The 26485-nt window shown below is 40.8% G+C and overlaps 2 protein-coding genes across 8 annotated transcripts in view; one reads left to right on the top strand and one right to left on the bottom strand.

Moving 5' to 3' along the window:
- Positions 1–13394, top strand: part of AMPD3 (adenosine monophosphate deaminase 3) — a 35841-nt gene extending 22447 nt beyond the window's left edge. For 4 of the 5 annotated variants that reach the window (XM_038139696.1, XM_038139694.1, XM_038139693.1 and 1 more), the window contains exons 10-15: positions 427–553; positions 1385–1548; positions 3574–3694; positions 5714–5887; positions 6876–6986; positions 7922–13394. In XM_038139696.1, coding sequence (XP_037995624.1) covers positions 427–553; positions 1385–1548; positions 3574–3694; positions 5714–5887; positions 6876–6986; positions 7922–8098 — 874 coding nt within the window. In that variant the 3' untranslated portion in view covers positions 8099–13394. Of the gene's footprint in view, positions 1–426; positions 554–1384; positions 1549–3573; positions 3695–5713; positions 5888–6110; positions 6195–6875; positions 6991–7921 lie in introns of those variants that run through there. The other variant, XM_038139697.1, reaches the window with a different exon arrangement.
- Positions 13395–13808: 414 nt separating this feature from the next.
- On the bottom strand, positions 13809–26482 carry RNF141 (ring finger protein 141). 3 transcript variants are annotated; one of them, XM_038139698.1, is made up of 7 exons: positions 26361–26482; positions 24896–24981; positions 24267–24466; positions 22688–22796; positions 21544–21725; positions 18444–18551; positions 13809–16874 (listed from the first exon to the last, which is right to left on the bottom strand). In XM_038139698.1, the coding sequence occupies exons 3-7, from the start codon at positions 24449–24451 to the stop codon at positions 16724–16726; spliced, it is 735 nt and encodes a 244-aa protein (XP_037995626.1). In that variant the 5' UTR covers positions 24452–24466; positions 24896–24981; positions 26361–26482; the 3' UTR covers positions 13809–16723. The 3 variants fall into 3 exon arrangements, with proteins under 3 accessions (XP_037995626.1, XP_037995628.1, XP_037995627.1); XM_038139700.1 differs by lacking the exon at positions 24896–24981 and having other exon boundaries at positions 26361–26462; XM_038139699.1 differs by lacking the exon at positions 26361–26482 and having other exon boundaries at positions 24896–26256.
- Between the last annotated feature and the right edge of the window lie 3 nt (positions 26483–26485).

Below are 26485 nucleotides of genomic sequence, written 5' to 3'. Positions count from 1 at the left end.
ACATGGCACAGTCAGCACTTGGAATAAGCCATGCACTTAGTGGCACATGGAAGTACCATCCCTTTTTGCTGAACAGCATTCTACCTTCATTTGGAGTAGTTACAGCTTTAGGAAACAGAATCCTTCACAAGAGGTAGCTCCTTATCTCTCCTGGTAGTGCGTGGATGTCCCTCTGTAAGGGACAGAATCACTGCTCTGAGGCTATCTCTATTTTTGGAGCACTTGAGAGCTTCAGCAGAGCCTGGATGAAGCAGAGTGCCAGGCAGTGCAGGAAACAGAGCACAGAGACAATCTGCCCTGACATAAACTTTGAATTTCTGAATTCTGGTGGAATTGAAGCTCTAGAATGTACACAAATAACAGAAAATACAAAAGTGAAGGACAATACAAGCTTATTAAAGAATGTATCTATTTTTTCCCATTCAGTGACATATTTAGATCTAAAAATATTCTGCCTAGTTTTGGGAAGATGTTGGAGAACATCTTTGTACCTTTGTTTGAAGCAACAATCAATCCCAAAGACCACAAAGAATTGCACCTATTCCTCAAATATGTAAGTATGTTTGGGTTTTCTTTCTCACGTGAAATGGATCCTCTACTGCTCATTTTTGTTTGGTGGTTTTTTTTTGGTTTTTTTTTTTTTGGTCCACAGCTCTTCCCAGACACTAAAAAAGCTTCCTTCCCCACAGATTGTTTGTATGATTATTGTTTCAAAGCCCTGACACATAATTTAGTACAAGTCTGCGTGAGGTCCTATTGTCACATAACCTGTTTATTTCCCCAGAAACAGCTCAGCAGTTGTTTATTTGTCCTTTCAGTACTGACCAAAAATGTTTGCATGCTCTTGTGCATCATCATCCAGGATAGGTGCTTCTGAACTGGCCTCCGAGAAGGAGGCAGCTGGAAGGAAGCGTTGTGTAGGTTGTGATGGATCTCAGGAGAGAAGGGGGGATGTAGCTGCTGGGACAAGGTTAACACAGACATTCCCTGAGTGTGCCTCAGATCACAGCTCTGAGGTTTGCTGGGAGCCTCTTGCTTTCAGCTGCTTATCAAAGACAGCAGATGAGTTCAAAGGATTCTAGTCTGGATCTTAGGGAGTTTTGCAGCTCTGTAAACCCCCAAAGCAGCCTGAAGGCTTTTGTGTACCTGGGCTTCCTGTCTGTCTCAGGAGGAAAAAAAAAAAGGGTAAAACTTTGACAAAACATGTTATTGCTGCTGTGTGCATGGTATGGTAGGATGCACAGCAGCAGGACTGTTAGGAAAGGGATGGAAATGAAGGACGAGAGACTGGAAGCTTGTTCAAACAAGTCCTGAAGCAAGGGTAAGTGGCACTGAAGTTTGATTCTTGAAGCCCCTTATTTCTGTGAATTTCTTCTCCCACCAGGTGACTGGCTTTGACAGTGTTGATGATGAATCCAAACACAGTGGCCATATGTTCTCTGACAAGAGCCTTAACCCTGACCTCTGGACCAGTGAGAAGAATCCCCCATATAGCTATTATTTGTATTATATGTATGTCAACATCATGTTGCTAAATAACCTTAGGAGGTAAGTAAACACTCTTCTATTTTACAAGCTCCCAGAAAATCAGTACTTTTTTTCTCAGACTGTCAGTGTCTAGATTACAGATCTTCTGAAGCAAGGGTTATTTTGAATTACTTCGAGTACTTGAGATATTTTGAAAATACTAATGATACAATTAATAAAAAAAAAACCCTCAGAAATTGTAGAGGCATCAGATTAATATCTTGATTTGATGGTTTTGTGTGTTTTGGGGTTTTTTAACTCCATAAAGCTGCATATACCAAATGAAACAAAAGAAGGAACGCCACAAAACCCACTCACTGACCTTTGCTTGGCTTTGCAGCAGATTCCCAAATCCAATGCACCTCCCTCTTGGTGGCTGGCTATCTCCTGGTAATTTAAGAGACACAAATTAATATTGTGGCACACTGGCTTAGGGGCTGCTGCATTCAGAGACAGACCAAGTAGGACACAATTACAAACTGCACATCCAGCTAACTTCCTTTAGCAGGCTTCTTGACTCAACTCAGTTTTACAACTTTGGGACCAATGTCTGGGCAAGTAATGCAGGGAGTTACGTGACATCAGACTGTCAGAGCAGATTTTGGCATCAGGCTCAGGAAAGCCTGAAATTCAATGTGAGGTAATATTGCTAAATCTGCAGCTGACTCATTGAGCACTGTGCACAACTGACTCCAGCCGAGGCACAGTGGGTTGTCCACTAATGTGAGAGTGTCATCACTTACCCTGAAAAGATTTGGTTCACTTCCTTTAGTTATTTAGGTTCTTTTAGTTATTTAGCAAATGTTTTGGGATTTTCTTCTAGAAGGTGCACAGATTTGTCATTTTACAGTTTTATCCAAGTTAGCATTCAAAATGTTATTTCTTCTCTCCCACTGCTACTTCAAGCATTTCTTTTTCATCCTATTTAATCAAAACTCATAATGCAAACACATACCTTGAATTACCTCATTTGTGCAACGATCAGGTGTAGCTGTTAGTTTTAATTCTATAATGGAAAGGACACACAGCAGATAGCTGCAGGAAAGTCATCGCTTTCTCCTGACTTCCTTTACATTCTCTGTAGTCTACATGGTTTTCCTGTTCCAAAGAGAGATTCTTCCAGAACTAATGCATTTCTTTTTTACCTCAAGATCATTTTGACTACTGTATTAAAATGCCCCCAGATAATCATTAAATATTCTTTATGTCTGAGATACTGACAGAATTCACCAATGAGTCACTGTTCACCCTATTAATCTAACTGCTTGTGTCAACACAGCCCTGACGAGAGTGTTTTATATTTTTGGAAATATTAGCAAGGATGGATTACATCCTCACATCAGGAGAAATGTTACTAACTTCCACCCTAGAATTGCCTTATATTCTAACACTCCTTATTGAAATTGTGTTTTGAACATCTCCAAATACTTGTGGGACGTTTGTCTGCACTGAGTAACAGGGTCCATTATAACCTCAAACCCAGCATCACTTTTAATGCAGTGATAATTCAGTAATTCTAGAAATTACAGTAGAAGTCCGGTGTAGTAACTAACATTCCTAGATCATCTCTGCTTCTGAAGGTGTGGTTTTATGCTACACTTATCCTGGTGAGATGGCAGGCTCTGATCACACTAGGTACTGTTAGCTACCTCTTGGCAATGTGCTTCCCTTTCTTCCCTGATTTTGAACCAGGAATTCTGCAGCCACAGGTTGCACGGGTTTACGGAATTTTCCATCTGTCAGTTCACTCCACTGAAATCCATTCAGTAGCTGTTCACCCGGTGGGTAGACAATTGCTAAATGAGGTGTAACTGGGGAAGGCAAGAAGACACAAATATGTCTGGTGGTAGAAGGAGCTTGGGTAGAGGGACCTGCCCTTTTGAGCAGCCCAGTACAGACAGGCCTGGGTAGATGTCACATCAAACTGTATGAGAACGTGCAACTTCATTTTCTTCTTTTTAAATCCACATATTACTGGCAGTTATACACCAAATAGATAAAGAACAATGCTTTCTTTTAAGTGAAACTTGCTTTTAATTTCTTCAGGGAAAGAGGCATGTGCACCTTCCTGTTTCGACCTCACTGTGGAGAAGCTGGGTCTATCACACACCTTGTTTCTGCCTTTCTGACAGCAGACAACATCTCTCATGGATTGCTCCTGAAGAAGGTATTGCTCCTAAACTAACCACTGTGTGCTCGGACATCCATCACTGGTTCAAACAGAAGGCAACCAATGGACATTTTTCATTAATTCACTTTCTTAGCAAGACACACGTAACTCTTCAGTTTGGTCACAAACTCCACCCAGATCCCCCCAACACCAGAACATACAGACCTGCTGGAGGGAGTCCAGAGGAGGCCATGAAGATGCTCAGAGGGCTGGAGCACCTTTCCTGTGAGGAAAGGCTGAGAGCATTGGGGTTGTGCAGCCTGGAAAAGTGAAGGCTCCAGGGAGAACTTCTAGCACCTTCCAGTTGCTAAATGGGGGTTACAAGAAAGCTGGAGAGGGACTTTTTGCAAGGGCGAGTAGTGACAGGACAAGGGGGAGTTGAAAGAGAGTAGGTTTAGATTAGCTATTGGGAAGAAATTCTTTACTGTGAGGATGGTGAGGCCCTGGCACAGGTGGCCCAGAAGCTGTGGATGCCCCATCCCTGGAAGTGTTCACAGCAAGGCTGGATGGAGCTTTGAGCCACAGGGTCTAGTGGGAGGTGTCCCTGCCCATTGCTGGGGGTTGGAACCAGATGATCTCTAATGTCCTTTACAAACCAAACTATTTCATGATTCAGTGAAATAAATAAGCTCATCTGAACTTCCTTACAAACCAAACTATTTCATGATTCAATGAAATAAATAAGCTCATCTGAACTTCCTTACAAACCAAACTATTTTATGATTCAATGAAATAAATAAGCTCAACTGAACTTCCTGTTCTTAAGCTACAAAAAGACAGCTTTGTCTTCACAGGGAAGGAAGATCAGCTGTTCAGATGTGTCAAGGACTTGGCAGCACCCATTTTTGGCTACTCCAAGCAGAGTTAAAATTCCGTGAACAAAATTTAAAACTTTAGACTTGCTACTGCTCCCTGGTTTAGTCCCAGAAGTTAAGGAAAGCTCTCATTTTTTCTCCATGGGGACAAAGGTCATTTTCTCTGGCATTTCTGTACTTCAGGGTTCTTTCAGAAGTTCTTTAAGGATTTGATTATTTTGATCAAGAAATTCAATATAGCTGTTTGACAGAACAATATTTTAGATAGAACAAATATTTTATGACAGAACAAATGCTGTAATTCCTGGCGCATAAGTTAATGAAAACCATCACTCAACCCATCCTCAGGGCACTGTTTCATAATTAAAATAATTGGTCAGTGGGTGGCAGACTTGTACTAAGTTTACTGTAATTTTTCAGGAGTTCCCTTATAAGTGATTTTTCTGGTTAATGCTGGAAAATTGTCTGTATTTTTCAACATAACGAAGAGCAAAGAAAAAATATACCTAATATCATGTCCAATACTATGCTCAAGAATAATAATTCATAAAACTAGACCCAGACAGAATAGCACTAAAGCAGTGTGTGACCAAAGCATTCTCCTCTTCCCTCTCTCCTGCATGGCCTGGTGTGATAAGATGGCATAGCAGGTACTAATAATAGTAACAGTAATAAAGGCACTTGTTAGGTTCATAGGCTGGCTAAGGCAAAACAGTCATAAAGATGACGTGATCACAGATTATTTATATTATGTACAACAGCAACACGTGACTTCTCGTAACTTAAAACTTCTTTTGCTCCTAACATTTATCTATTGGACTGCAGCTTTGGAAATAAAAAAAAATTACTTAGCACTTCTTCCCCATTTGTTTTCTGTGACTTTCAGGTTTTGGGGGAAGGTATGCTGCTTATATGAAATGCAATGCCCATAATGGTCATATATATACTTACTAATCTACAATAATATTAGTCACTGTATTTTTTAAACAGACTACATTTAAGAACATAAATTATTTTTATAAAGATCAGTAAGATATAAAATTCAGACATTTAAATATTTCCTGGAGAAGTCATGGTCAACCTAATTTTTTTGATCTTAGTCTCCCGCCTGTATTGCTGTTTCCATTTTATCCAAGGGAACTCCTTCTCTTTTTCATTGTCCCATAGTATCATTAAATGCTGACTGTGTTTTGTTTTTCAGAGTCCTGTCCTCCAGTATCTGTATTACCTTGCACAAATACCCATTGCAATGTCCCCACTTAGTAACAACAGCCTATTCCTGGAGTACTCCAAAAATCCGCTACGGGAATTTCTCCACAAGGGTCTGCACGTCTCCCTCTCCACAGATGATCCTATGCAGTTTCATTACACAAAGGTAGGAAATGCAAAAAGCACCAGCTTTGATTTTGGCAACAGCACCACACGGGTCCAGAATGACCTGAAAGCTGTTTTATTTCATTGCTTAGGACATTGAGTCATGTCTTTCAGTCACTTCATTCATTCTCCCTCCTCATTCTCTGTCTACTACTCACTGTTAGGCTTCAGAAGGAAATGTCTGATTTCCTAATTATGTTTCTTTTGTACTCTTGCCTCTCCAGTGTTGGCTGTTGAAGTATAAAATGAAGGATGAGGCTGAAGGGAGGTTTGAGCCTTCATAAACAATCCTCTAGAGTGCCAGGAAAGTCCAGTTTCCTTACTCTAATAAGTCTGGGGAAGTACACTACAAAAACACAATGTGGAATCTTAAGATGACATACGAGCTGCTTGCTCAGTGAGCTGGAACAGATTCCTGCCCTTGGGTGGCCTGGCAGGAGAGGAGTGCCTGGTCACTGGCTGTGATGCCCTGGTTTGTGGCTGGCACTGATTTGAGCCATGTCGCTCAGCTCCGTGTGCCAGGACAAGCCGAGCCCTGCCAGCCTTGGCCCGGGCTGGCTGCTGGCCGGGCCAGCCGGGGCCACACCCGCCCGCCCTGCGTGGGAGGGCCCGAGCGAGAAATTGCCCTGCTACCTGTCCACGTGCAAAATCACTCAGGCTTTACAACTGGGTGCTCCACGGGTTTGTGTACCCTGGCGGCTCCTTTGGAATTGCCTAAGAAATGCCTCCAAGCATCTGGACTGCAGGCTGCAATTTCTTAGACTACACTAACTGGATACCCAGTGCCTATTAATTATTCACCAGTAGTCCTTGGGAAATTTGAAATGAACAATTCTTTTCATAGTAGTTGTGATTTTAAAGTTTAAAAATTCTAATTTTTCACAGCTGTCTAAAGAGCATGTATAAAATCCTTACTAGTAATGAGTACGTGTCCCCATTTATATCTTATTTACATATAATTTAATATTAAACGTATTTTGGTGCTGCAGGAAGCTCTCATGGAAGAATATGCTATTGCAGCTCAGGTGTGGAAACTAAGCACGTGTGACTTGTGTGAAATAGCAAGAAACAGCGTTCTACAGAGTGGACTGTCAGATAAGGTAAGTATGGCTAGAAAACCTCTCCTGTGAATATTAAGGCAAGTAGGAACCCAGAAGTCAATAGTCTGAACACTGAATAGCAGGTGCTTACTGATGTATTTGGGCACATCCCTGTCCTCTTTTCCATAAATAGTCACAAATTATCTGCTATGCAGTCTTATGTTACAAGTGAAGTATTAATATTACTTTTCCCCATTAGCTTTGTTTTGGAATTCTCAAAATATGTAGAGAGACCAGATGTCTGTTTAAACTCAGTTCTCCTTCCAGTTACAAACTTTTAATTATTTGGGTGATATCCTTCTGCCTGTGATTTTCTGCATCCTGTCTTAGCATTGAGTAAAACAAACTGCCTGTCATAAGTAAGACATGTTTTTTTTACTTAAAAGGGAGTACTACAGAAAATACTCTGGTTTAGACAGGCAGTCAGATTAGATTAAATTCCCTTCTAGCTTTAAAATTCTATACAGCCAAGGCTTTCTCTAGGATTTACTTTAGAGCATTCTCTCTTCTGTGTCACTTTTGAACATTTCTCTGAAGGAACTGGTATTTGAAGGGGCTTCATGAGTATATTCTGTTGCTTCTTCCAATATTCCCTGCTGACAACTACTCATTTTCCTCTTGTGTGACACTTAACCAACAGAAGAGACCTAAGCCTCTTTTCACCCTCTCACGTGCAAGATGTGGCAGTGAAGGCTGAACACTAACACAGAGGGTTTTAGCAAGCCAGACTGAGTGTACTTTTGAGTGATTATATGGATAAACTTTGGCCTTAAAATCTCCTAAACTGGTTAAGACTCTGAGGAAGAGTTCAACGGCCAGCTGGTTGAAACTGCTCTTTTCACTTGTACTGGACTCATTCAGCTAACACTTATTTCTGCAATAAGTCAAAGCGGTTGAACTGACTTCTTCCTTTTGACTTTTAATCCCATTCACAGGAAAAGCAGAAATTCTTAGGGGTGAATTATTGCAAGGAAGGGCCTGAGGGAAATGACATTCGAAAGACAAATGTTGCCCAGATCCGGATGGCCTTCAGGTACGAGACTCTGTGCAATGAACTCAGCTTCCTGGCTGATGCCATGAGAACAGAAGATATTTCTACTCTGTCCAAGTAGTTACAAGCTCAGAGAAACCAGAATATGTTCCTCTTAAGCAGGATAAGATGCTAATTAACCTCAAATCACCTGTCTTTGATGCTACAGAGACATAACTGAACAGTACCGAGACAAAGGGAGTATCTGTGGCAGGTAAACAGCGTTTCCCATCACCTGTTACTGCGTTATTCTCGTTGCAGATTTTGGTTTCTACAAACATTAGGCTTTTTAAGATTGCTGTAAATATTAAATGCAAACTCAGAATCATGTACTATTTGTTTCATACTGTCTTAACTGTGCCCTGCTGTGTAGCCTGGGAAACCAGAGAGAATATCTGTAGTGCAGCTGCGCTGTGCACCTGAGGATCCTGCAGATGCTGACAGCACGCACCCACCTGGATTGGTCCTGCAAGTCTCAACACCAGTCATGGCTTTTGACACTTTTAAGTTTAACCCTTTATTCATTAACAGTTTTTATGGGGTGCAGAATTTTGAGGCTACTCTTTCATTCCGGAAGGTGTTATGACAGTTTTTAACTCAATGTTTCAGCAATTACATTGGAAAACAAGAAAAACCAACATCGGATAATCTTGTTCAATGACTAATTAATTCCTGTTGTTATGTAGGATGTCAGTGAAGAACAGCAGATGAATGCTTTTTAATCTAGCAAATGGAAAACTGGAGTCAAAATCACTATTATACATTGTAATGAGTCTAATTACATCAAGAAAATTTTGCCTTGAAAGATTGAGAACACTTTTTTTATTGCTTTGTAATGGGAATACGTGGATATGCCCGTTCAAATTATTTAGAAATTTATGCAGATAATTCTGGTTGCATATAAAGAGAAATTTTTTACTTGAAAAAGGGAAGTGTTCTTATGAATCAGTGGTAGAAATGCCAGACCTGGTTCTGGTCCTACTTCTGACATATTTTTACACATTTGTTTTAGTCTGTATTTTAGTCAACTACAGCTGAATGGGAAGTCAAGCTGTCTATTTATACAGAAACCAGCCCACTTGAAATCTGTCATTTCAAATCATGGCATGTTATGTTAAAGTATTTATTTATGAGGAAGTGGTTAGTAAAATACAGCTACTGGAGTATTTATAATTTTCAATCTTTCTGTTTCATCATCTTTATGACACAGTACTTCAGAAAGGATTAAAGGTGATAACATTATAGCAGCTATGTATTGTAGAAGCTGCACACAGTTTCACACCAAAAATGACTCAAGGCTGGAGCAGCAGTGGGTGTGGATGCCTGTGAGTCCAGCAGAGCAACTCCGTTCAAAGGCCTGCAGTCCCTGAGGCAGGATCTGAGCCCAGGGTTAGACCCCTGGCTGTCTGATATCCTGCACAGGGACACTGGGTTTCTTCAAACAGGCATTCAGCATTCATGCATAAAAAAGCCAGAAACTGATACTGGCCCATCAAGGTTCACCTGACTTTGAACCCTGCATGTTGTGCTCAGTCAGATGTCTTGTGCCACTTGTATTTCCTGTGCCAGGCCCTTCTCCTGTGCAAGGAAATGGCACTGAAGTAGGGGAAGGAGGAATTCCTTATCACCTCCTATAGCTGTGCAGCCATGCAAGAACCTCCCAAGAGAGATAAACCTAAAGATGTCAGGAAGCAGCCTGGAATTAAGGTTGCTCTGAGGGAGTCCAAGGCACAAGAGGGAGAGCTCTGGCCATCCACTTACCATCACAGTTAGCCAGTGTCATGCAGAGGGCGCTGCAGTGATTGCAAAACCAGGGCTGCAGACAGGTGGTGGGAATTTGACTTCAGCTCTTCAGTGCCCCAGCCTAATGTCTGCAATGTGCCAGATTTTGTATTCCTTGTACCCCTAAAAATCATGTGAAACCACATTATGCTGTCCAGCTGTATGAGAGTAAAATATTCCCAAGTTCTCAGTCAGCAGCCCCTGTCGGCCTCAGTGTTAGGAACTTCAGCAGTTCATAGAATACAGTCTCAGAATTGATGTCATTTGCTTAGGATGAAGTCTGAGAAAGTGGTTTCAGCTGTTCAGCTGCATCAAATGCAAATGTCTTGTTTTCATCAGTACAACTTTCTAATAAACTGTTATCAACATAACATTATTTGGGAAAAACATCTGCATCCAGGCTAAATAAGCAACATGCTTGGTATGAAGAATTTCAATTTGAAGTATTTCCATCTGATAAACATTGCTTTACTTAGGTAGTTTCACCTATTAGTGCTGCTTTTGTTGTCACTTACATGTTTTTTTTAGTTTCCTTAAAATTACACCAAATTTGTGTATATATTTAGTACCTTTTCAGCTTTCCTTACCTCAGGTTCTAATAGGTCTGTAGCTGTAATTGGAAAAAAGAAAACAACTGGATTTGCATATTCAGTGAATGGACAATAACTGTGATTCTGACAATAACCACAGTAACACATAAGTGGTCATGACCACAAGTTCTGCTTTCTGTGCTTTCTTGTGTGCTGCTTTTAAGGGGAAATTGGGCTTCTAGCATTATAATTGGGGAAATATAAACAGACATCCTTTCAAGCTTCCACTACTACGTTTCTCCTGGCCATCCTTTAATTGGGAAAATGTTACTGATCGCCAAGTTCAGTTCTTAAGCTTTGCCTTGTTTTGTTTTTTTAAACTTGCACTTTTGTGCTAATGTGAGGCTGTTCAGAGTAACCTTGAGGGCTCAGGCTGTGGCTGGAATGAAAAGACAGATCCAGCACAAGTCACTGCTGTACACACAGACACCAGTGCAGGACAGGATGATCCCCCGCAGCTGTGCTGAGATCAAACCTGGTTAGAATACAGCTGGTTTGACTCAGGGGCTGGATGGAAGAACATCACTGCAGGTGGCAACTGGGTATGTACTGCTGCAGGATGGAAGAACATCCTACTTTCTCTTTGCTTCATTAGGAGAGAGGCTCAAACATTATTCAAGGCTTCCTTATATCTGTTGGTTCAAAAGCATTTTATACTTCCAACCTGAAATGGCTAATTATGGTTATTTGATGTTTACAACTTATCCACTGAACAATTCTTTCTTTTCTGTTACTTTAGCAAACTTAAAGCATTTGCTCTGCTACTGGAGAATACATATTTTTTTCACAGCCCACAGCCACCTTATTGTCTCATATCATTGTTCTTTATATGTGGCTAAAAATTTCTGTTCTCTTTGCCTAGTTAAAATCCAAGTCTGAAAAGTTGTCTGTAAACCTGCTTTTTCTTTCTGTGCCTGGGTTACATGATGTTTATCTTTTGCCTTTTGTGGAAGCATTAAACATTACACTAATGAATGAATTGTAAAAGGATATGGTTATGGATTTTGTGTGTGTATCTCTCAGAAAAAATGTACCTCCTCCCAATCTCCACATTTAAGGAGAACTAAAACCATGTGCAACTGAACTGACTAAACCTAAATAAAGCTTGAAAACTGAAAAAAACCCACCAAAATCCAGTGGAGATAGAGAAGATAGTGAGCACTATTTAGGAGAAGGGCTAAAGCCTTATCTGGCTTAAAACAATTCAGTATTAATGCAAACCAACCATTCAGACCTGGCATAAAGTTCTGAAGTGAAATTGCATCGCTGCCCCCGCCGTCTCTTAGTGCCCACCCTACTTCCCTGCTCATCCAAGCTGGGCACCAGGGCAGAGCATGCAGCAGATCCTGCTGATCCTGGAGCCTCATGTGGATATTGAGCTGAGAGTTAAGACACCCAGCTTGGGAGCAGGAAAGCAGCCTTGACCCTCAGGGCAGAGCAGTTCAAGGTGTACTGTGATTTTGTGAGCACACACAACAGATTTATCTGACAAAACCCAACTAAGAAGACAGTAAGTGACAGATTTAAATAAATAGTATCAACACAGATATCCTGCTACAGTCACCATGAGTTTTGAGGAAAAGCATAACACAGAACACTTCAGTAAGAAGTGTTAAGATTTTTAGATGAAGATTAAAACATCATCCCTTTCAGTACACAAACTTTGTTTCTGTACACGAGCAGCACTGGTGAAGCACAGGAGTACAGGTTCATCTGTAACTGAGAAATGTGCATTTCTCCCCCACACCTCTCAAAGCACTGAACACCACTGTTAAACAGCACAGTCTGTATAACACTGAGACACCAACACCAGTGCTTCATTAGTCATTCACCATGACTGACAGGTCTCACATATGAAGTTTTTGAAGGTCTGTTAAAATGGGTCAGAACCACATCAGCACGGAAGCACAGATTGTTGTATCAAACTCCTACCTTCTTACACTTAAAAATTTCAGAGGTGCAGGTTTCCAAATACTTTAATCTTACTTTGTGAAAACACCTACCATTTTTAAATAGCACTTTGAACTAAAGAAGAGTGCTCATTTAATCACCTATTGGATTGTATTCTTTATTCCAGCAGACACACAGTGCAAAGTTCTATCCAAGTTCACAAAACTGATAATTCCTTCTAATATTAAACCTACAAATCCCATGCCCAGTGTTTACTATTTGGATTTTGATGGCTTAGTGAGGTAAGTAAAGATCTGCTAATGAACATCTTGGCAGCTCAGACACAGAAGCAGAATGTGCTGTCCCATCCCTCACAGATGTAACAGTGGCCGGTGATCACACACTGGTCACTGGAAAGCGCACAGCCCCATCCAGGCTAATTCCAGTGACACATCCCAGCAGGAAAAGTTTTCAGTCCTTAAAGAATATTGCTATATGATAAATTCTGTGCCTTGGAATCAAGCATTGGAAGAACTGACAGTTAATAAAAATTCAGTTTTGAAATGACTAATGCTTAAGACACACTCATAAAGCAAAATTCTGTTCACCCACTTAAAACCTCTGGCAAGTTATCTTCAGGGATGATTCAACAACAGAAGACCAAAGAAAATACTTAATTACTGTCATATTACTTCCATTACAGAGAGTGTGTCAATACAAAATTAAAGCATTGTGTATATGCAGTGTAAGGATTAAGGCCAGCCAGGTTAACATACAGCTCCCAGTTATATCAAACATCCTTAGGGCTTCCTAAGGGGGCTGTTCTTCCAGGATCTAGCTGGATGAAAAGCACAAAGAACCACAGCCAGTATGTTCTTTCCAAAAATACAGCATTTGGCACATACAGCTCTACAGGGGTAGGATTGAACAGCTCAGTTCAAACCTGTAACACAGAGATCTCAGTGGTTGCCCTGGTTTCCAGAACTGGAAAGAGTATGGATTAGAAAACTTTTCTAATTATGTATAGAATTTTCTTTAAAGGAAAGATAAGGAAGGTAAATACACCATTTCCCACAGAAAAAAAAAAAAAAAAAAAAAAAAAAAGAACCATGCCCATCACACTGATATGGTGCCTAAACTTGAAAACTTAGTAAATATAAAAGATAAAAGTTTGCTAATTGAGCTGGTACACCTACCTCCTGCTGTGCCTGTCAACTGGTCATTTTATCCATTCTAATTTCCTGATCTGTTAATGAATTCTGCTCCCATTTCTGCCTTGGCTTTGAAAGATCCAAACAGTTAAGCCAAGTAACTAGACAGAGAAAAGAGTTACATTAATTACATATTTCAATTCTTACTTAAAACAAGGAAAAATCAAGAAAAAAAAAATTCCAAACCTTAGCATTCCTAAGATTTAAAATACCATCAGAAACATCATGAAATTACTTGGGGGAAAAGTGTGTCACACTTCTCTGAAAATAAAAATCCTTTCCCCAAACAAACATGCTCTTCAATATTGTCCTCTAAGAATTAGAGTTGTTTAATTTTTCCCATAATCTCAAAATGTTCCAATTTATTTGTGTACCTAGAAGAGGTCAAATCAGAGCCAGTTTTTTCTTTTTTGCAGAGCTGCATTGAGGTACCTTGTTGATACAACCCTTCAAAGTTTAAGAGAGCTCTGACTCACAGCGCCACACTTTTAACCACACCACCTGTACAATGCAATTGTATTGGCATCAAAACTCAGTTTTCAGACTTCTGTGGTACTAAAGCCAAGAGATTCCTTAAGCTTAAAAGAACTCTAACATATCTTCCAAAGTAACTTTATTGCACAATTCATACACAAAGTTTAATATAGTGGAATGTTCTTAGCTATTAATACCATCTCTAATGTTTAAGTTACAATTTCACATTAAACCTGTAAGAAATGTTCACTTAACACAAGAAAGTTAATTTCTTCTAATGCCCCCCACCAACAGCTATTTGCAGTAATTCACATTTTCAAGGTCTAGCTTCTGGAACTCATTGCCATATCCATGCCAATGGATTCCTTTTCCAAAATTGTTTGCTAAATGTTGTACTTCAGACTAAGTAATACCAACCAGTACCAAATTACTAGGTTTTCAGTGTTAAAGTTGCTATTTCTCCATATAACATACAGTACATATATTTTACAAGGCACACATTACAGTATCTACATCACAGCAGTGTGAATTACAGCAACTTAATTTAAAAAAGCTGTACAGAATACAAAGTTTACTTTTTCACTATTTAAATAATTTTTGCATTAGTTTATATTGTAATTGTCATTATGCTGCAATTAACAATTTGTTTGCATCATTATAAAATTACATTTTAAGAAGTTCATGTAAGTTCTCAGCAGAAAGTCAACTTATAAAATCTCAGTTCAGAAGTATAATTCTTGAAGTACTTGAAAAATAAAGTTAGCTTGAGTCTTTCATTTAGATGCTCTTTCTGTTCCAGTAATATAAAAAGTTTAAAAAATTCAAAGATTATCTGAAAGTTCTGAACATGGACTAATGCAAGCTCAAAAAGCAAAAAGAAACCCTAACTGGTGCATGATCAGGAATATTTGCACATGTTTTAGTGGGAAATCCTGGGCCAGTAACAATTTCCAGCCCAAACAACAACCGCCTTTCTGCAACCAAACACTCTGTACATTTACTGAAGAATATCTCATTGCTATCAATGGCTTAAGAAAGGGAAAAAAAAAAAGAGTTGTCAGCTATATACACTCCTAAAAGGATTTTTCCATAGCTAAATACAGATTTACACACTAAGCCATACTGGCTCTCAGATGACAGACACATGAAGGGTATGTTGCTTCTCTGTCTTAAAACCTATGATAAATTTGACAATGGTGTCACAAGCCAAGCTCAAACAGGTGCCATACTCTGTGCACATTCTTTGACAGATTGATGTAATTAAGTTATTTTGTAGCCAATTAAGAAAAATAACCTAAATGTGCATATCTACATGTGCACATGCCTTTTAGTTCAGAACCTGTCTGTGACAAAAGGACTTAAGCCTTATGGCATCATGGCATTTTAACAGGTATGGTAAGGAAAAGTGCAGTCTCACAGTAAGCAAGATTTATGCTGTTATTCCCTCAAATGCTACAATTGAATATTTTAACTTGAGGTTACTGAGTGAGAAAAAGTAGTATTTGTTAATATACACATATATATATAAAATTAATTCTCTACAGTAGCCATTCATTTCCATAACACTATTTATGCACAAGAGGCTTAAGATGGGTTTCCTGAATACTATCAATTTTAGACTGTCTAAACTCAGCTCCTAAAGACTTTATTCTGCTAGACACAAAATACTGTTGCACTCCAGTTGAGACATCCCTTTTCCAAGCTGTCCCATGTGCATCTCGCTCCAAGCCACATTACTGTTAAAGAAGTTTCCCTCTGCTACATAAAAACATATTGCACTTGTAGATAGAAAGTAGAGCACCCTTACTTAGATTATCACTTGTAACTCTTCGTATACCTTTTAACTCTGATCTCATCGCTTCAAAAACTCAAGAGGAGGAGCAGATAAAGCCACAGCATCAGACTAAACTACACCTTAAGTGCTAATTCAAATAAAGGCATTCTCTTCAGATATGCCCAACGTTTAGAAATAATTTTAGCTGTTCTTTATCAAAAACTACTGAGAAGCTGATTTACTGCTTTTAGGATTGTGTATGAAACTGTTTAATGTTTCCAAGCTAATAAGACTATGCTAAATATCATATTTAAAAAAATATTCTAAGAGATAAGTCTTGTTAGAAGAATAAGGGGAAGTGCACAAGTACATTTACAGACCTGCCTACACTCTCGAAAACAGATTTAAAATAATTAATACTAAAAGTCATAACAGATCAGATTAAGTACCTGTAAACACTAAGAGCAGCAATAACTTCATAATGAAGAACAGGCAGTGGGATCTTCAAGTTTCAACAGTAAAATTTCAAATTATTAACCACTAGTGCTAACTCATCATCTTTATTCACATTAGTTGTGAATAAGGGACTGCTTTTAAGGGTAGGAACTGTGAGGTCAAGCCATCTGCCACGGTTCATCTCTGTAGCAGTACACTGTGATGCTCAAACAGCAGTTTGCAGTTGTAGTTGTGCTGTTACAAATTGCTCCATCAAGTAGTTCAACTGTTAATTAATATCAAACGCTGCTGTTAAAGTAAACTGTGTTAATGATCAAAGAGTTTGATGCAAGAACAGTTCAATAAAGAGGACTGCACACACAGAGACTTGCTCAGACACCCTGTGCTTTAGGAGAGCAGCGCAGACTCACAGCAGCCAAGAGGAGAAGGAAAGGACAGACTGTGGAAGAACAGCGAGGAGGGGTAAAACCAGACGCTGGGGAAAACAAAAGCTTCAAGTGGTTCTGCCACGATCAGCCTGGTGGGCAGGGTCAGGGTCTGTGGGGCTGCCCAGCCTCATCCACCATGTTAAGGATGTAAGTGGCAATGTCATCTTCTGTTGGGGCCTCTGACACCACCCAGGAATCTCCTGCCCCAGTCACCTGCCGGCGGCACACGGGACAGTTTCTGTGGCGGTCACTCCTGTTGGGAAGGCACAGAAATGAGTGGTTTTCACTGATGGTCTTTTGCTGGCCAGAAAAAGCCAAAAGAGCCCCCAAAATGACAAACAAAACCCAAACAAAAACCAACCCAGTGAGAACTTCAAGAATGATCACTTTAACTGGATTAAGCCACCTATCTATTTTGGTTTTTTAAAAACTTCTTTCTGTGTGAGGAAGACTTCTGAATGCAGCTCCATTCTTTGAGTGAAAAATTTGGAATCATGTTCCTCCTAATCCTTTGCTAAGGTCAGACAGGATGCATCTGGCTACCAGGCCAGAAAGTTTAAATGGAAATTCACAGTCTAAATTAATTCTTCCTATCTTCAGGAATTCAGCTGAGGTCCTTAGAAACCAATCTCCACAGGCTTCCTAGATAAAGAGAAGAAGGAGCTTTTTCCTGGGTCATGCAGCCCACAGAGGTTCAGAACTGGTCCTTCAGAGTCCCAACTCCCTCCACCATCTCGGGGGGCCCCAACACTTATGTCTGAGCTGGGAGCCTCTGTTATGCCTTAATTAAGAGATCAACCTTAAAAATTGCAGACCAAAAAAAAAAAGCACGGTGCAGCTGGAGCTTAGTGAGGAGTCCAGCTGATACATCAGCCAAAGCAGCGTATAATCCACTCTCCAGCACAGTCACTAAACGAAGCCCTGTCCTGCTGATAGATGTTAGGACATTTTCCCAGAAGAGAGAAGTGACTGGCTGTATTCTGAGATCCAGTGATTTTTACTGTGTTTTTTCCTTGTGGAAGTCTGGTGTTTGTTACAAGAGTAACTTCCTTGGTAAGTCTTCCAAAAAGCCACACGACAAATTCTTACTCACAAATTACGTGTAAACCCCTTTGCGTTAACTAGCCAAAAAAACCCTTTTTTAACAGAGCAGGTCTGTGTCCCCTAATGCCAGGCTGCCAGGACACTTCCCTAGTCCTTGAAGGCCTGCATGGTCAGACAAGAGCTGTGTTCCTCCACAAAGGAACTCTCTCTCCCACTTTTCCAAGAACTGGTGTATCAGACGCAGAAGCTGAAAAGGTGTTCAATTTACAGTGAAGCTGAACATTGTAAGCTACACGTTATATATGTAAATTTGAAGGTGCTGCCATGAAGAAATATCTTTCTGGAAGAGTCTGATATAGTTAAATCAGTAAATTGTATGCTATTTATTTGAAGTGAAAGCATAACATATGGAAAAAATCCCTCTGATAGTTACTTCCCAAGTAAGTGTCAGACAGTCCAACTTGCCTTCACATTTACACAGTCTTAACAAGACTTAAATGAGATTTGTGAAGCATAACATGCCAGCATCTGCATATACCATCTTCTCCAGTTTCTGAGCAACACTGTAACAATCAAATTTTAGAATAAAAAGATGTAAGAAATTACAAAACAAATGCTGAATGGCATTTTCACATCTCTTTTTTACAAAATTTCCTGCCTTCCTTCTGCTTCAGCCTGCTTTTACTCAATTTTAAATTACATGGCAACCACAGAATCTGTCAAATCAAACTAAAACATGCATACTATAAAATAATTAATATCCTTTCATCTATATTACCATTTATCAATGCATTTCTGGCAGAAACTGTGAGCACATGGCAGGATTAGATCAGCACGCCCATCCATGCAGATGCAACATTCCTCTTCATCAGTCAGCTGTTTAACCCTGCAGAAGAGAAGACACTGTTTTCTTCCAGATGTTTGATATTTATGCCCCAGTAACTACACCAGTTACTACATATTTCATAATAATTAGTGATGGCCATAAAGAAACACCTGTGCTTGTAATCTGTGAATGGACTACTTATGTCATCCCAGCCTATGTCAGCAGTGCACTAAACTAAGCGTGAATGTGCATTTATTTTTTGTGTCAGGTCTTTGTGTTAGTATTTGTGTCAGGTGCTTTTGGTGCTGTCAAGGGTTCTGTAAATCCCTTTTCATATCAGTAAGGAAGTGTGAGGAGTTGTAACTGCTTCATCTCACATGACTGGGCAGAAGAACTGAAACACTGTTTACATTAAAGGCAGGGAAGAACCTGCCTTCCTGTCACTGCACCTTAGGCTGAATTAATTCACAATGAACTCTGCCAAATTTCTGTGTGCTGGTTTATATCCTAGACAAAAACACGCATGTCAAGAGGATCACTACCAGAATGCAGATTCACTCATCTCACATGGCATCAAAATGCCAGCAGCTGAACTATTCACTAGATTGAAAAGGCTGATTTTAGCTTGCAATATGCTCCATATGATTGCTCCTCAAATTAGGACTCTCAAGATGACTGTTACCACAGCTTTTCCACTTAAACTCACAGGTGTTTCTGTTGGTGGGGAAGTTTAAAAATTATCTCACAACTCAAGATAGATTTTGACATTTTAGATCTTTTTCCCAAATATTAGATATCTTTATCCAATGTTCTTATCAGGAGTACCACAAATACTGGCACCATCAAGACTTCTCAAGTGCAAAAAGGTGGAGAGAATCCTCAGCTTTCACTGGTCAATTTTATAGTAACAGCACACTTCCAAAACAACCAAGGAAGTTCTAAAATGTTCTAAAGTTCTAAAATGCCTGGGTTTTTCAAAAACCCTAATTTGGGAGTCCCTGTTCTGATCTGAGGGACAGAGATAGCATTCTATAAAAAAATGGCATTTCAGGAGTTAGTCCACCTTAATGACTATTGACCAGACCATTTTTGCTTAGGTATCTAAGGGAGCTTGTCAAATACAGATCCATTTTTGATCTGCACAGAATAGCCACCTACTGAACAGCAGTCAACATGACTTTGTTTCCTCTTTCAGTAAGCCCTTGAGGTTTCCTTTTCAATTTGCTTTTGGAGAAATTACTTCAAAATGACAGACCTTTTTTTTTACAGATGGTAGTTTGCATACAATGAGTACAACAATTTCCAAGAAGCCTGCTCACTGTGTTCTTTCACCTGTTCCCTTTTCGTTTTCCTCCCCCATAAAATTTTGAGCACTAACCTTTAATAGCACTTGAATTTTTGATATTTGCTGGTGTCTATACAAGCAATTATACAAGGCCTATTTATAAAGCTTCTGCATAGTCAGCTTTAGTCACAGCACTAAGTTCCTGAAGAAACAGTAAAATAAAGGAGTGACAGACAAAGGAAATGCTTATCTTTTTGTTATCAGAAAGCATAAACCACTTAGGCATATTTTGAATGCTCTGAATAGGAAGTGGATGTTGTACAGATATGGGGTATTATTCTAGGGGAAAAAGTTAAGAAGAATTGAACAGATAACACTTGCTATTTTTAGATAGCGAGGGCTAACTTTGCAAAGCTGAAAAATGTCTGAAGGTGAGAAGAACTGAGGCAAATGGTGGTTATCACAGAAAAATGTACAGAAGATTTCATTGGTGTAGAATACTTAAAGGTGCTTCAGCTTATATTTTCCTTAGTAACTTGAAAAACTTGGCTAAGACACAAGCTCACCAAACTGCATCACATTAGCAAAGTATGCTCTGTTTTCATTTGTGACCGATACTGCCTCAGCTAATGAAGTTTACAAACAAGAAGGATGCTCATCTCCTCTGTCTCCAAGTCTGAAAAACTGAAAAAGAAACTCACATAGGAAATCTTTTATTTTCCTCATTGACTTCAGCAATATATAAAGTTGTTTTGCCTAAGTATCAGGGGTCTATGTTGTTTGATTTGTCTGTTTGAAGCAAAAGACCATTTCCAGAAAAATGTGTGTTCTGGTATAACCTTGAGAAAGCAATTTTCCTGTTCTTTCTCAAACATGTTCACAATTTACAGGAAATTAAATTAAATGAAAATAATACCTTCAGCAATCCACTGACTTAGAAAAACCAGAGGTCTCTGAGGAGTGACAACACAGGTGACCCCTTTTTCATTTCAACAACTGAAGAGTGACACTCAGGCTGTTTCATGAAAATACCTGGCTGCCAGCTCTCCACTGGTGAACATAGAGAACTCTACCATTTACTACCTTTTCTTGTAAAACCTAGCTCTACCTCACTTTAAACTGAGTTAGAATCATGAACTTAATCAGGAAAAGTAAGGAATTACTGGTAGCAGCAACACTTCCACACAGGGAAAGGGTGACAGGCTTCTTGCTTTTACATTCAGTTTGAACTCAAGTTCTTGCAGGTGTTGACCTCAGTCTTTTGTTTTTCCTCTGGTTAACAAAGCAGAAGGTCAACATGAGCGAGACAATTCACATTTTTCCAGTTTTGCAAGTTAAACTATTACCATAATGGATGGGTTTCTAGTGGCAACAGATGGGAACTTTCACATGCCAAAATGTAGGAGGAAGAGAAAGTTTAAGTGGAACAATAACAAAATCTGTTTAAACAAACACTGTCAAACCCCCTGGATTTGTAGCTGCAGCTGATTCCATTTCCTCCTGTTCCCTTATTCAGGAGATTCAACATATACTATGTTTCTACTAGAACTGATCTCTAAAAGGGTTGTTCTGAAGCTAAGGTATGGTAGCACCACATTTCAGGATTTAACCCAAGTGCACTGCAGCTCCCTTGGTGCAAGGGAAGGTGTCTGTCCCTGTTTGTGATAGTACAAAGCTCTGCAGCTATCAAGAACGAGCAGATATTTGTAGCTCAGGTTTGAAGCACAACTCCCAAAATGCTTATGCTGTAACTGTGTACCAAAATACCTTCCCATCCACAAGCTGGCCTGACACGAAGACAGAGATCTCCAACTCTCAGCAGCTTCTTCAGAAGTATCACTCTGTGCAAGAACTCCTGCTGCTTGACTGGTGATGTCTTTATAAAGTTGAGTGAACTGATATAAGTTCAAGATTCTGGAAGCTTCCACGATGCCACTTGTTTTATTTATCTTAAGATAGGAGAATTGTTTACAATTACTTATCAGGTTTTAACTTGGCATTGCTCAGAATGTTTGTACAGCACTGCAGTTCTCATGCTAGGCAGCAGTCTCCTTCCTAAGTGTCCTTCACCGCATTAACAAGCTGCAATCTGCCTCAGCAAGAGTCAGGGCTGCCCACAGCTGCTGCAGCGTCAGGAACACCACAGGCAGCACCACAATTTTAGGGCAAGGCAATTGCCATCACTACTGAAATGGATTCAGGTGTGAGTAGGAACCTAACACCCAAAGAAATGGGCTGAACTTAGAACCAACCAAGCACAGGAAAATCAGTCATTGAACTTAAAATTGCCTACAGTGATGGCTGCCTTAATGAAAACTAGAGTAAACAGAAAAGTACCAACTGTAGGTTTCAAAGAGAGTTTGAGGGTTGGCTTGTTTAAGATTGCCCAGGGGATTCAGGATCATTAAGGACTTTACCTTTAATGATAGGATAAAGAGGTGAAAATCTCCTCATTAGACAAAGCAAATTTCTTAAGTGTTTGTCATAAATTAAAACACTTAACCTTTACATTTGTTTTCTAAGGGATCAGACTATGTACAGGCACACTAGCTCAACTCATAATGACTGAAAGACGTGACTAATTTCTACTACTAATTTCAAAGTCTACAGTTGGCAGTTTGTTGTACCATTCGATGACTTGACCTCACAAATCACCTGCATTTGTAACTAAAGGGCTGTAAGTGCTCCACTGGAAGGCATCTCTCCTTTAAACTCAGTTATAAAAAATGTTTTTGTTGCCATGTTTTTTGCAGAAACTTAGAATTTAGACTTAATTTCTCTCCAACAGCATCTTTGAATACATCACCTGCATCAAAACCCATGTAGCAGCTGTTGGATTTTACAAGTAAAACTGACAGTCCTCAAATCTTTGCATACAAACTGGCCACCAAATTAAAATGTTCACACTTACTTTGGTACATATTATCCTAACGATCACCTTCCAGAAAGCAGAAGAATCAGACCCAGGCTGCACTTCAAATAACAGATGTTTGTCTTGTCCAGAAGCCAATTTTGCAGTACTGAAACAAAGCAACATCAGTTTAATGCCATGTGCTGGACCTGCAAAGATCAGCAGCCTCAGCCAAGCGTGATTATTTATGGTTCACCTGTCTCCTCTCTATCCTTAAAAGAGATCTTAGCAATACTGCCCAGGGGCATCAAATTATAGAGTAATGACTTTCTTAGCATGTCATTGAATACACAATCCATTTCACTTTAAACTGCACAGCAATCTTCAGAAAATGTTGTGCAAGTCTTCTGATCCAGCATCAGCAGGTGTACTGTACAGACATTTAAATTCATATATACTCTCACTGCTTATTACACTAATCACACAATCTTGTCTCCAATCTGAAAAGGTTATTTCCTCAACAGGTATGTAAAAAAAAAAGCCTGTAAGTACCAGCACATGCTGATGAGGTGTATTTTTGTTAGTATATATTAATCATGAGGTAGTCAGGTGAACGTGTCAGATGACCTAAGATTTGTTTCTTTAATGGAACACAGACACAAGAATCTATTCCATAAGAATCAGAATACATTCAGGCTTAAGTAAACACTGGAAAGAAAGAAACCACTTGAATAACAGTAGTTTGGAGTGAATTATACTAATATATGCCTGGAGTCTCAGGCAAAACATCCCGTTATGTTCTTCAAAATCTATTCATGTGTCTACCCAGAAGACAGCTGTGTGTTTTTCAAGGTCAATCACAAAGTATGACTGTCTCCAAGATAATTTCTAAACTGAATACAAATTCACGTTTCAGTTAACCAGCAAACATTACAAAGCCCTTATTCAGTGTGTGCGTGTTTCCACTTCATTTTATCACTCTCATTGTATACCATAAACACAGGCTAAAAATGACAACACTGCTCTTTTGCTCATTTCCTATTACTGTCATTGTACTGGTCTGGCAAAAGGCAGGCTGAAAAATCTGACAAAAAAGCAGCCTTTTGTTTGGGATTATCTAGGTCACTGGTTTGGAACAGTAAGACACATCTCATCCTTAATGAGGAGCAGCCCGGCATGTCTGCAGAGGTGGCAGGGATGGTCACCAACATTTCTGTCTCAGGTGCCACCCTCCTCACGTAGATCTGCTGTCCCTACCAGGCTCCTACTGCTGTCCCTACCCAAACTGACAAGCAGAGAGGAAGCAGCATCACATCTTCAGGTGGAAAGGAGAACAATAAAGGACACAGGTGACACTAACAAAAAGGTGACCCTAAATCACCTCTTGTGAACTTCTAAGAGAGAGCAACACTTGTTGGAAGAAGAGTACTGCAGAGAAGTGAATTTAAGGAGGAGAAAAGGCTTTGGTTTTGAAAAGCAATTAGAACCATTATAAAAACATAAAGAAATGGAGGAAACATTTCAAAACCATCGGGCCAGTTCTGGCTTAGCCAGCACACAATAATACATTCCATACAAGGTCTCTGTAAAACACACACAAAAAAAAAAAAAAAAGAAAAAGAGGCAAAGTAAGGCTTACATATCATTGAGTTCAGCTACTCTTCCCAGAAACTCTTCATAGGTTAGGAAACCACTTTCTTGAACCAAAGAGGCATGTTTTGCTACTTTTTCTGGCAACTTGTTAATTACAGTTTGTGTGTGGTTTGAAATCTGTTGACCCATGGTGAAGCTCTTCACCTCAGTTTTGTAGAGAGAAGTTCTCATTCACTTGTAGAGTCTCTGCCAAAAATATTTGAGAGTTACATTTGCGTGTTTGTGAATGGCTACTCCCTCACTTTCTTTTAGCCTACAGTAATTATGCCACAAGTAACAGAACCTGAATAGTTAGATCTGAAACAATGCAGAACACTTCAAAGAGTCTGGAATGTGGCATTATAATGTACTAAAAATGTACTGTTTTGCTTACTGCAATACATATATTAAATTGAGATAACTTTCCACACAGATTCAGCTCCAACACACACATATATAAATACATCCAATGGAATGAAAAAAAAATAAATCTTAAGATGACAATGGTAATTTATGACAATCTTTGTTTATTCTAAATATTTGTGCATGTGAATATCAGAATGGCTGAAAATAAGCACATCAATGTCTGTTTATACATAGACACATTAGGAATCAGCTTTCTTACACCAAACTTACATTGGCAGATCAAAAGAACTCCCACAGCATTCTGAAACCGGCAAGCCAAGGAATCCATGTCAGCATAGACCAATTTAGAGACCTCCCTATCCACACAAAACACTCAACTTCAGGCTGTATTACAGAACTGACTTGCTCAAATGTGTCCGACTCCAAAGTACTTCATCTTTCCTTCACAACCAAATATTTTTCCCCAAAATTCTGCCGAGGGATTAATGCCATGCCCTCCGAGTATTTATCTACTTACTCCCCTTGATCCCCCTGCATTTTACTTCCCCCAAAATGCCTCTTTGCAGAGTTCATTGTTTGTCAAGCAAACCGGTTGTGTCAGGCCCTTTTAAGACTTCTACAGCTAGAGGTGTGCGAGGGCAAGGGAACTGCAGAACATCCACCTAAACTCACACACGGAGCAGCCCGACAGTAGCTGCATTAGAAACTCCTGATGAGAGACACCACAGATAAAGCAGCACTTTGCCCCGCAGGTAGCTGTAGCTGCACTTGGGCTTAACCCCGCCCAAAACAAAATCTACAACTGTTGACGTCTCACCACGGTGCGAGAAAAACACAGCACACCAAGCGAGCTCCTGTCAGAGCATCCTGAAGTTCTATGCAATTTCACCAGAGTAAACTTCCAATTTATGGCTGGGATTATGACCAATTTCTGTTCCCGCACAGATACGCTCCCCTTCCAGCCACTTTTCTCCTTCCCGATAAGGCTCCGGCCGCCTCCCGCCCCGCTCTCCGGGGAGTGCTCGGGGAGCACACGCCCAGGCGCGCACGCCAGCAGCACGGCCGGTCACCTTGCAGACACCTCCCCCCGGATCTCCGGGCTTGGGCTCCCCCGTGCTTCTCAGGGAGCACCGTGACTCCTGCGGGCCTGCCGAGCTCAGCACCTAAATCCAGCACGGAAAAGTTTGGGGAGAAACACCCGCGAGGGTGTTTGCAGAACTGGGTATCGGGAAAAGTTTCACCCCGAGGGTGGTGAACACTGCAACAGTGTCCCCAGGGAAGTGGTCACAGCAGCAAGCCCGAGAGAGTTCAAGAAGCGTTTGTACAACACTGTCAGGCACACGGGGTGACTCTTGGGGTGTCCTGTGCAGGGCCAGGAGCTGGACTTTGATCCCTGTGAGTCCCTTCCAACAAGGCGCTCTATGAAACGTTCCCTATTGTTCACCCTCCAAGACCCCACACACCCCGCGTCACCCGCAGACCCACGAGGCGCCCCCAGAGGCACGGACGGGCCCGTGCGCAGCCCCTCACGGCCCAGGCGCGCCCCGCCCGCCCTGCCCCGGTGCCGGCCCTCAGCGCGGGGCGCGGGACGGGCCGCGCTCAGCCCGGCTGCGTCACGGCCGCCCCGCCCGCTCCCCCCGCCCGGCCCTGCCCGCCCCCGCCGGCTTCCCCCGGGCCGGGCCTTGCGCTCGGCGCCGAGGGGCGGCGGGGGGCGGGTCCCGCCCGCCCCGCTCACCGCATCCCCGGCACGTCCCGCGGAGGAGCCGCCGCCGCCCCACGGGCACCGCAGCGCCGCGGCCGCTCCCCCGCGCCGCGCAGGCGCGCGCTCGGCGGCGGCGCGCTCGGGTGACGCAAGCGCGC

Source organism: Motacilla alba, chromosome 5, assembly GCF_015832195.1.
Source record: "Motacilla alba alba isolate MOTALB_02 chromosome 5, Motacilla_alba_V1.0_pri, whole genome shotgun sequence".
Lineage (NCBI taxonomy): Eukaryota > Metazoa > Chordata > Aves > Passeriformes > Motacillidae > Motacilla > Motacilla alba.
The sequence above is the reverse complement of the archived record's forward strand: the minus strand, read 5'-3'. Positions and strand labels throughout refer to the sequence as shown.

Bases quoted from the DNA above. Each gene is read 5' to 3' on its own strand.
- RNF141 (XM_038139698.1), bottom strand. From the start codon at position 24,451: ATGAGAACTTCTCTCTACAAAACTGAGGTGAAGAGCTTCACCATGGGT. The intron at 21,726-22,687 runs GTAAGTGTGAAC...TCCTATCTTAAG, and splicing joins TTAGGATAATATGTACCAAA to ATAAATAAAACAAGTGGCAT. The intron at 16,875-18,443 runs GTAATATAGATG...CCTTCCCAACAG, and splicing joins CAGAAATGCATTGATAAATG to GAGTGACCGCCACAGAAACT.